Consider the following 12,177-nt stretch of genomic DNA (forward strand, 5'->3'; position numbering starts at 1 on the left):
CAGAGATAAATTGATTCCATCAATTGCGAATTTCTAGTACAGGCCATAAGCGTCCGTTTTGAGTAGGACAACGATTATTTTATCGCATAACTTTTTTGTCTTTAACCTTTGATCATTTTTAAGACTGGATTATTAAATTTTGAGATATTCTAGTACTAAAAGGTTGTCTTGCTTTAGGTCGGTAGGATACTAGGGAGAAAAGCTCTTCTAGCTAACCCTAAAACCAGGTGGCTTAACCACATGAAGTAATACAAAGGATGTCCCATTACCCAGGGCATCCAAAGTAACGTTAAGTTCAACGTCTCCCCATTCGGTATGTCCTTCGATGGGGAGGGGTGGAGGTATAGCTTAGGGGTCAGATAGGAACCACTCCATTACGGGGTGTGACCGGTTTGATCTTCGGACATGTGGGTTCCACTTTTCCATTGGAACACACATGTCCGCCGGGGCTGGGGTTGATACGAGCATGTGTGTGTGGTCGGTAGAATACAAAGTTTTCTAGAAAAATCGATTTGAAAATTTTTCGTTTTTTGAATTTGCAATTTTTTTTATACGGTATATTTTACCGACTTAAGGCAACTACACTTGAATATCTTTTAGTACGAGAATACCTCAAGTTATGCGATATAATAACCGTTGACCTACCCAAAACGGACGTATATGACCGGTACAAGAACTTCGTAATTGATGAAATGGATTCATCTCTGGAAGATAAATAAACGCACCAGTTTCGATTTTCTTAATAGATTTTTTTGAATTTTTTTTAATTTCAAAAAACAAAAACTTTCAAACTGATTTTTCTAGAAAACGGTGTATTCTACTGACTTAAAGCAAGAGTACCGTTTTAGTCCGCTCATTTGTTTTGAGATGGACGTTGAGAGGTGACTCAAATTTTTTTTCAGAAATTGTTTGAAAATAACTCAAATAATAATAATTGAGTTATCCTCCCACTCAAAAAGGTCCGGAACATTGTTTAAATAATCAAAATGTCAAAAAATGAAGGAAAAATTCGAATTATTTCTTCGTTTTTTGATTATAACTTTAAAAGTATTCATTTCCGAGAAAAGTTGCACCGACATAAAAGTTGCGTAAGTAAATTTCCTATAATATAGGATTGGTTAAAAATTTCAAAAATTGTAACCCTTGTTGCAAAATAGCAATAATTGCAAAAAAACCATCAAAAAACAAGTATTTGCATTTTACGTTTTTCAACCATTTATGCTACACTTAGGACCTTCATATTTTACACAGAAAAACTATATGATAAAATAAAACAATACTGTAAAGTTCATTAAGATCGGTTCAAAAGATTTTGCAAAATAAATTTTGCAATTCAGGTTTAGCTAAAAAAATTCATTGTTTCAAAATGTTGCAGGACTGAAAATAAAGCAGATAGCAAGTTGAATTTTTTTTGAATATAGAAGAGTACCGTACCTTTCAGTTGCAATTTTTTGGCGTCAGAATTTTTTTAAATAAACATTAATTTTTGGTGCTACGCGCAGGACAGCGGTGTTCGATTCACACAAGTTAATTTCCACCAAAATTTCTTCCAATCTTTATCTAATATATTATTTTCTTACTCTATATTTTGTTGTATTTTAATATTTTAATAAAACTAATTTGATTATTGTTTGTGAAATATTGTTTAAACAATTGCATATGTTTAAAAATAATAAACTTTTATTCTCTAAGTTAAAATATATGAACAAAGAAAAAAAAGGTAAAAAATTGCTGAAAAAGTGTTATTTCAGTGTACGTGTTTTTATTTTGCAATAAACAAATTTATTTATTTATATGGAAATGTACTAAAAATTAAAATGTATCTCACTATCAAAGGTCATTTGAATGCCCAATCAGAGCAAACTATTCGCTGTCCTGCGCGTAGCACCAAAAATTAATGTTCATTTAAAAAAATTCCTGACGCCGTGGTGGTTAACCGATTTTAATTTTGAAAATTGCCAATCAAAGGTGCAGTATTGTTCTATACGTAAAAAAATTCAACTTGCTGACTGCTTTATTTTCAGTCCTGTAACATTTAAAAAAAATGAATTTTTTTTTGCGAAAGCTGGATTGCAAAATTTATTTTGCAAAATCTGTTGACCCGATCTTAATGGAATTCATAGTATTTTTTTATTATATCATAAAGTTTTTCTGGATAAAATATGAAGGTCCTAAGTGTATCAATGCATCAATGGTTGAAAAATGTAAAATGCGAATACTTGTTTTTTTATGTTTTTTTTTTAGAAATTATTGCTATTTTGCAACAAGGGTGGCAATTTTTAAAAATTTTAACCAATCCTATATTGTAGGAAATTTAATTGCACAACTTTTATGTTTGTAAAACTTTTCTCAGAAATGAATACTTTTAAAGCTATAATCAAAAAACAAAGAAAAAATTCGAATTTTTCCTTCATTTTTTGACATTTTGATTATTTAAACAATGTTCCGGGCCTTTTTGAGTGGGAGGATAACTCAAATATTATTATTTGAGTTCTTTTAAAGCAATTTCTGCAAAAAAAATTGAGTCACCTCTTAACGTCCAAATGTACTAATATTTTTACAGATGCGCCCTGGTCTATTTAGCACCAGAATACCTCACAATTTAATAATCCAGCGTCAAAAATGTTTAAAAGTTAAAGACAAAAAAGTTATGCGATAAAATAACCGTTAAGCTACCCAAAACGGAGGCTAATGACCGGTAATAGAAATTCGCATTCGATGGAATCGATTTATCTATAGAAGTTAAATAAGCGTACCATTTTTCGTTTTTCTAAATAGAAGCGTTCTGGAGGTATTAAAAAAAAACTAATTACAAGACGCCATCTTCAAAGACCTCTAGCTCCCTTAGGAAGCATTTTCGGACTAGGTGAATTGGGTTAAATTGTCTTAAAATCATCTGAGGAATCTCCGGTCTTCGTTTGTCATTGCCAGGAGCGTTATTGACACCATATAGATTTACCAAATTGTCTACTAAATATTTTGATTATCATGTAAGCATATTTCCTAAACGTCTCATAAAAATCGAGAGATCTCATGACCTACAATACCTAAAATCAGACCCAGTATTTTCATTTTTCTCGTAACATTATCTTTCGCAAATTACTGTATTATTTAAGTTCCGTGATCCACTTAATACGTCGTTTAAGATCTTCCTGTTAACTGCCATCTTTGAGAATCTAAACTGCTACTACATCTTTCCGCTGTAATGCCTTTTGTGTCTGTAAATCGAGAGTCTAGACAAAGTGGATATTTAGAATTACGAAGAAGACCATCGGGTGCGATCAAATGCCATTTTTGTTCAGCAGAACCGTCGCATATTCGCATAACCACCTGGGATCCCACTGAAAAAAAAATTATAATTATTTTTTATTTTTATATCAAAAAGTTTATTTATTAATGTCCGATTGGGATATCATTTGACAAATAATGACATGATTTCAAAGTCAGTTAAATATGATATATTTCCCAAAATAATACCCTAGGGTATTAAATTTAAATAACTAGTTAAGTACTGTTAAGTTGACAAACAACAAGCTAAGTAAAACTATGGTTACCACAATTAGGTTACGACTATTGCTGGTAAATGTACTTACATATTTGAAAACTAATTAATTTAAAATTCATTCAAATTTTTTGCATATAAAGAATATTTAGTCGGACATTAAACGTTGAAGGAACCACGGGTATTATGGATAATACCGCTTTCGGTCAACGTATATCCCTCGGGCCAAAGGCCCTCCGTATACACACCATTGACCTCAAGCGTTATTATACTTATAATACCCTTGGTACCTTAATAAATAAAAATCCATTGAGGTCCAGAATTGGTGATGACTTATTAGAAGCAATAAATACCACAAAATTTCAACTTGTAATGGAAATAATCGTGAACGAAGTCATAAAATAACTGAATGTCCGACTGGTATATTAATTGACAAATAATGACATGATTTCGAAGTCAGTTAAGTATGATATAATGCCCTAGAACGTTATTTTTCAAAATTAAAAGGGCATTAAATTTAAATAACTATACTTTATTTCACGTTAAGAAGAGAACGTTACGCGTATGGAAATCAGTGTTGACAAAGCTCTCGGGCACGGGTGGCTACTCGACTTCCGATATACGATTCATTTTAATCAGTACGGCGTAGCATCGGCGCGCTTCTATTGTTCATAAGAAATACATGGGGTATCTTCGCAATGTTCTATTCTTAACGTGAAATAAAGTATAGTTAAATACTGTCAAGTTGACAAATAACAACCTAAGTAAAACTATGGTTACCACAAATTACGTTACGACTATTGCTGTTAAATGTACTTATTTGAAAACTAATTAATTTAAAATTCATTCAAATTTTTTGCATATAAAGAATATTTAGTCGGACACTAAACGTTGAAGGATCCATGGGTATTATGCATAATAACGCTTTCGGTCAACGTATATCCTTCGGGCCAAAAGCCCTCGGTATACACACCATTGACCTCAAGCGTTATTATCCTTATAATACCTTTGGTACCTTAATAACTATAAAAAATACGTTGGAAAAAATACATGATGTCTTAAAGTTAAGATATGTGCCTAATTTAAAAGTGCAGGTGCTATTAAAAATCTAAAATACAGACAAGGAATTTTTCTGAAATGTAAATTATAAATCGTACAATAAATTGCTCCACCACCTCTGTCTTACAAGTCATTAGTTTGTTATGTCCAACAACATCTACAGTAGATGTTACAAATTTACTTATTGGTTTTGACCTTTTTGTCTTCTTTTTTTCCGTTTTCTTCTTTGTCTTCATATGCCTTGGCCGTTGCAGGTGTTGTCTACCATCATAGCAATTTTAATTTTGGTTGCGGCGTTTCTGAATAACTCAATCGATGTTAATCCAAACCATTGGCGTAAGTTTTTCGGCCAGGAGTGTCTTCTTCCAACTCCGCGTTTACTCTCTATTTTACCCTGTATTATCAGTTGCAGTATATTTTATTTATCATGTCTCATAATATGACCGAGGTATTCAAGTTTGCGTTTCTTAATAATTGTGAAAAAGATTTCTTTTTGTTTTCGCATTCGGAGCAATACCTGTACGTTGGCGGTGTGGGTCGTCCAGGATATTTTGAGGATACACCCACATTTCGAATGCATCCAGTTTTTTCATTAATGTTTTCGTTATTGTCCAGACCTCTGGATCATACAGCAAGACTGGAAATACATAATATCATTTTAGCAGCCGTATTTTTAGTGGAAGTGATATGTTGCAATTTTTCGGCTTTGCTTGTTTGAAATATAACGATACTACAGTATTCGAAATTCCTTTAATATATTAAAACATTTTCAAATAGTCTACAAATCATTTGGATTCTCATACAATAAAATTTTACATGATATATAACTCAATCCCCACTTAGTTTATTGTGCTTCTTTGGGTTGGTTTATTGAAAACCAGGAGAAAACTAATATACTAGTAGTCCAGGGTAATAAGGTTTTTTCCATGATATTTGAACAGCCAGGGTACTGAAGCGTTTTTTCGACAGCAATTGAATCGAAGAGCAAATTGTAACTATGGTTCTTTTCATGAGCATTTTTCAGTGCGTCACAGTTTTTCGATTTCTCTCTAACGCATTAAATTGTATGTGACAGAAAAAAACGCACCTCGCTGATTACATTTCGTCGGTGACATTGATTACATTTAATCTAGTTCTCAATAGATGGCGCTAATAATATAATATTAAATAATATTATATTATTCTATATAAAAAAAATTTAATCTGTACAATTTATAAGACTATACAAATCAAAGAAAATACCATTTTATAAATGCAATAAACAAAATTGATTTGTTTTTATAACAAATTGCAAATAAAATGTGACAACTGTCAGATTTAACTAAAATGTCATGTTAGAATAGATGTCATAAACGTGTATTTATCACGGACTAACCTTTTTTTCTATCATTTGTGACGCACTGAAAAATGCTCATGAAAAGAACCATATTTCCTGCGTAGGATCTGGCGGCCATTTTTATTTATAAACAATTAAGTGTCAAAAAATGGCATTTTTCACTTTTTTTTCAAATCAATGGAAAACAGGGAAACTTATGGTTTTTTTATTACAAATATTTTCGAGATTTTGGAAAAAGCTTTAAAATGACGTATTGCAAAGTTTGATATACTCATTTATTGTTAATATAATTGCGAAAAAAGGTCGGAATTGCAAAAAAACGATTTTCACAATAACTGTTGTAAAAATTAGTGTACAGCTTTGAAATTTTTGTCAAATAAGGGTTCTTTGGTGCTTAATATGTGATAAAAATTTCAAAGCGAGTCATTCAATTGTTTAAATTTTATTCAAATTGTTTATCCCAGAGAGCATTTTTTTTGCAATAACATAAGTCAGAAGAAAATGACGTTAGAACCATTCCAAAGGTGTCAAATGAAAGAGCATGAGCTATATTTTCAACTTGGTTTAAAAAAAGTGAATAAAAAAATGCATTTATTAGTAATAAATAATTATGCAAAAGTATCGTAAATCTTTCCTTATAAAATTTTTATTTTGTTATATAAGAAATTATACATATTTATTACAATTTTTTATCAATTATGATATAGATAACATTACTTGGTAGTTTTGCACTTAAAACAGGGTAAAAAAGTTAATTTTTTTGGAAAAAGTTATTCAAAAAGTTTTTAAAGAAAAATTGACAGTACTTTTGCATAATTATTTATTACTAATAAATGCATTTTTTATTCACTTTTTTAAACCATGTTGAAAATGTAGCTCATGCTCTTTCATTTGACACCTGTGGAATGGTTCTAAGGTCATTTTTTTCTGACATGTTATTGCAAAAAAATGCTCTCTGGGATAAACAATTTGAATAAAATTTAAACAATTGAACCAATCGCTTTGAAATTTTTATCACATATTAGGCACCAAAGAACCCTCATTTGACAAAAATTTCAAAGCTGTACACTAATTTTTACAACAGTTATTGAGAAAATATTTTTTTTTGCAATTCAGACCTTTTTTCGAAATTATATTAACAATAAATGAGTATATCAAACTTTGTAATACGTCATTTTAAAGCTTTTTCCATAATATCGAAGAGATTTTTACTAAAAAAATCATAAGTTTCAGTGTTTTCCGTTGATTTGAAAAAAAAGGAGAAAATGCCATTTTTGACAGTTAATTGTTTATAAATAAAAATGGCCGCCAGATTCTACGCAGGAAATAGTTACAATATAATTTGTTCCTATACGCTGTGAGCTCGTACGTAGAGGGGGTATTTATAAATTCACGAGCGCCAGAAGTGACAAGTAATTAAAATTAAAAACATTAATTATAAAAAATATTAGTTAGTCAAAGCTGTGGTATATATTTTTACCTTAAATATACTTACGTTTTAAATACTGAATTTACGTTTTTTAATGTTCCGTAATATGTAATTATAAATTAATCTTAGCGCCATCTACACGACAATTGTGAAAGTATCCGAAGTAAGAAATTAATATTTCATCAATAGAACGTCAAAATGATTAGCAAAATCTTAAAAAAATCTATTACAATTTTATTACTTTTTAGCGTTGTAAATATTAAGCGATAACAATTAAATAATAAATTTAAAAATTACCGGTGAAAGTTGAATTAGTAATCCGCTAGGGGCGACACCAGCGAAGCTCAGAGCGTATAGGTATTACCTGTCGAAAAAACGCTTCAGTACCCTGGCTGCTAAAGTGCCACGAACAGGGTATATTTTTGTCTTATTACCCTGGTCTATTGCTATAGTGGAGCTATTAACATTATGTACTGGTAATATTTGTTTTCAGTTAATCATTGATTTCTATAAACAAAACTTTGGGATATTTTTTATTTTCATTATTAACGGATAAACTCCAATATATACACATCCGCTAGAGTCATTCAAATAATATCAAAAATAATTTGAAACAAATTTGTTTACAAAATAGAAGTTAAAGTAAGGGGGAGGTATATATGTAGATGATGTATGTTCTCCTCATGGTTTAAAATCATTAGACAAACTGATGATATGAACTACAAAAAAATATCAATCAAATTTAAAAATGAAAACAGGAAATGATAGACTCCTTTTCTGAGTATATTAACCTGAAAGGAAGATACAGGATATCTAGCAAAAGTATAAAGAAAACCAAAACACGTTAACAGATATTTGAAATATTCATAAGGTACACAATAATAAGGGTATCATAAAATTACATAAGCCCAAAACGCTTGCTCCAGAAGAAATGCCTTTTTGCAATAAAAAAACTTGTTAACATCTATTCTAGAAAAAAATGATTATCCATTATCATTTAGAGATAGAAGAAATGAGATAACACCACATGAAAAGGATTGTGAAATACAAGTAGTGATTCGAATAGAATAACAATAACATACATAAAAGAATTTTAAGAAAACCACAACAACATTCCCAACAATTAACACATTGAGATCTATTAAAACTAACAACAAACAAGAAAGATAAAAGAACTACATTTGTAAAATATCTTGTGAGTGTGACAGTTTTATATGGGTGAAACTTCAAGACCACTACATGTTAGGATAAACGAACATGAATCTTACATTTCACAGATCTTAGATATGTATACAACCTTGGGACAATGAACATAAACGAGGCAAATTGTTCAGCAAATTCACCAATTCATTAATGCATCAAGATTTGGTTAACGATACTCAATGAAGAAGTTAGCAATAAGTAGAATCCAACACTAAAGAGGTAATAATATTAAATAAGCATATGCATTTGACTTGACGTTGCTCATTGCGTATGTGCCGCTTTCGATACAGAACATCTCAATATTCTATTGGCTAAAAGTCGGTCTCATTGAAGCCCCTTATGTTTGCAGGTACAGTCGACTCTCATTAATTCGAAACTCGAGGGACTCTTAAAATATTACGAATTATTGAGTGTTTGAAATATCAAATGGTTCGAAATTTGTGAGAAAAATAAATAAAACTTCGAATTACTAAGTGTTGATCAATTATTATTATTATTATTTATTAACTGCTATTCTATAACGATGACAAAAGTTTAGAAGTACATTCGTGTACATACATGTATGTATTCATAATGTGAATTAATCAATCTTTCGAAAGAACTCTATTATACTGCTTTGCTTCAAAGCACATTGCTGCTGCTCAGACTGCCCAATAATTTTTTTTAAGAGAAAAAGTGCCTGAAATGCTTTTTTCGTTCTGTAGACAAAAGGTTTATATGGTATCGAATGAGGATCATGCTTCCTTACCTGAAATAAAGGCGCGTTGAAACAAGTTTGAAAACTGTACTTACTACAATCTTTCCGCCTCTTTCGAATTAACGCGTCGTTTTGTCATATAGCAATGATTTTTTTCGTTCGAATTACCAAGTGCATAAAAATGTATTGATTTAGTTCGAACTATAAAGAGATTTTGTAGGGAACTCGTGATAACTTTGAATTTATAGAGAGTTTCGAATTATCGCAGGTTTGAATTAACGCGAGTCGACTGTATTGAAGTTTATTGATATTTGCTGGGTGTTGTATTTTCAGTGTCAGGGGGTAGTGAGCTGTCACTTTGTTGATGGATTAATTTTTATGATTTATGAATACGCTGCTTTCATTTTATTAAAATAATATTTATCATTCACTATATGAATATTATTTATAAAGTAAATCAAAAAAGTTACACTACCTTTAGCAAAATTAAATACTGTTAAACAAAGATCATGATGCCGTAGAAGTCCCGTATTGGTTAATCCCCATTCTTGGTTTCCACCAGTATGATGACACTGGTACAATCCTACAATTCCATCTAACAAATGGCCCATAGTGTCCAAGCAGTAAGCGCCTTGACGAATTTGGCCGTACCGTGAAGTAGTAACTTGAGGCACACTCAATTCTGGATAAACATTTTTTAAGTACCACTTAAATGGCTTGCACTGCAGTCGTTCTTTAAGTTCGAGACGATCACTGATACTAAAACAAAAAATAACAAATAAGTACCTATAATAGAAAATTAAGTAAAACAAGTAGGCAATAACAAATGCACATATGATTACCTTACTACTCTAATTAATTTAATTTAATTTCTACAAATGTGTCAAATGTGGATGGGATTTATAGACAGATGCTGAAGATACCTTGGACAGCAAGAAAAACTAATAAGGAAGTTATATGAGGGTCAACAAATATAGAGAACTGCTAAAGACTGTTAAACATCGGAAAATATATTATCTGGAACATATCCCAGATAGCATGTAAACTTGTGGCAAGTTTGATTCTTCTTTGATTTTAAATTGCTGAGTCAAATATGACGAGGCAAGTTTGTGTCAAGTTTGCTGCAATATTGTTATATGATGATGATGATTCAAGTTTGTAGCAACTTTGCTGCAAGCTTACAGTTGCAAAGCCACGTCACGCGTGCCATCTATTTGGTTGACTTACGTTACGGTCGGTTCCGTTCGGTTTCGTTCGTTACCCTGACTGATGTCACGCCCACGAGAACGAAAGTGTTGCCACCGGAGGTAAATTTCCCTTTTTTCGAGAAGTTTCAACATAAAAGGGAAAAAGTTAACTCATAAGAGAATCTTTGGTCCAGTCCAAATTGTAAAATATTTAAAAAAATCAAAATATTTGAAAATAATTCAACATATTTTCACAGATTTTTTAAATAGGAGCATAGGAGGGAATTTTATCATGAAAGTGAGAATTTTTAAGGTACGTTGAGGGAAAAAGCTTACTCGACAGCTGGCAGTGCTGGCAACACGGGAAAAGTAACCTGTGCCAACTTTGCCAAGCGGTGATAATTTGTGGTTATGTCCGTCCTATCCTATGTTGATATTTTTCTTTGAGTTTTTACAGCATTTACCGTACAATTCTCCGAGACTATTACTTTAATTACTAAGCTGAAGCTTCTTTTCTTCAGTTTTTCATAGATCCACCTGCTTGTGGTGATTAGGTACAGATTGGTATTCTTCTTGCTTTGGTGAAATTGACGTAAGATTTTTTTATGTTTTTCGTAACTTCTAGCTGTATTTACATACATACTATCTAAAATAAATATATTATAATATATTAGGTATATATAAATAAGTTTTAGGTTTTATTGAAAAATTGTTACTTTAACATCTTTTTATCTCTTTTAATAGCAAATATTAATTCTGTTCACACAGCAAGAGTTTATAACAATTTCTTTTATTTGTTTCAGAGCTGATAGACAAAACTGAGCATCGGAATCTGAAGCTAGCGGGTTTAATGTAAATTTCAATAAATAATTTTAGACAATAGATTGTATTTTAGTTGAGTGATTACTGAATAAATAGTTATATAAAATGGTATTGTATTTTTTATTCACATTGTTGTATTCAAATTGTGGGCAGTATGTCAAAACAAACCTTCATCAAGTTTGTATCAAGTTTGAAAAACAAACTTCATGCAACAAAAAAAAAACAAAACTTCAACAAGTTTATTATATCAAGTTTGTATCAAGTTTGTATCAAGTTTGAAAAAACAAACTTCATGCAAGTTTGTCACACTGTAACCAGCAAGTTTGATTTAAACTTGCTGCAAGTGTGCAAAGTTGCCATGGAAAACCTGCAGCAAGCTTTCATGTTTGATGTATCAAACTTGTTGCAAGTTTGAAACAAGTTTATATTGCTATTTGGGATAGTGATGGGAAATCGATATAGAAGACTACAACTGATCCTTAAAGGCAAAATAGAGGGCCGCAGAAGTGTAGGAAGAAAACAAGTTTCTTGGTTAAAAACATTCGTGAATGGACACCAATATCAAATGCATGTTACAAATTCCATGATGCAGAAGATCGAGAAGCCTTCGGAGACCTGACGATGAACAGTAAAGTTCAGTGTTCGAAACCGGCCATATAAGGTACAATAAATTGTTTGTGAGTGAGTCTTTTATTTATTTCTTTAACATTGATGATTAAAATAGTTTACATTACTAGTTGTTGCATGCAAGTATAGTTCAAGTAATGAAGCTTAAAATAGGACAAAACCTCGCAATTTTTACAGAATACGTCGATTTGCACGAAAATTTGGAATAAGTTTATCTTACCCTCTTCTTTAAAATCTATATTGTGCTGACGGGCGCTTTTTTTTTAAACGTGAAAACTACTCCTTATTGTCAAAACCTATAAAAAAGCTTAAAAA

The 12,177-nt window shown here is 31.1% G+C and overlaps 1 protein-coding gene across 1 annotated transcript in view; it reads right to left on the bottom strand.

Moving 5' to 3' along the window:
- Positions 1-2,451: 2,451 nt before the first annotated feature.
- LOC126881231 (polypeptide N-acetylgalactosaminyltransferase 2) overlaps positions 2,452-12,177 on the bottom strand; it is a 94,496-nt gene continuing 84,770 nt past the window's right edge. The window contains exons 7-8 of the mRNA XM_050645375.1: positions 9,702-9,985; positions 2,452-3,341 (exon numbers count right to left, since the gene is read on the bottom strand). Of these exons, the coding sequence (XP_050501332.1) occupies positions 3,142-3,341; positions 9,702-9,985 (484 nt within the window). The 3' untranslated portion in view covers positions 2,452-3,141. The remainder of the gene's footprint in view (positions 3,342-9,701; positions 9,986-12,177) is intronic.

This window comes from Diabrotica virgifera, chromosome 3 (genome assembly GCF_917563875.1).
Source record: "Diabrotica virgifera virgifera chromosome 3, PGI_DIABVI_V3a".
NCBI classification, from domain to species: domain Eukaryota; kingdom Metazoa; phylum Arthropoda; class Insecta; order Coleoptera; family Chrysomelidae; genus Diabrotica; species Diabrotica virgifera.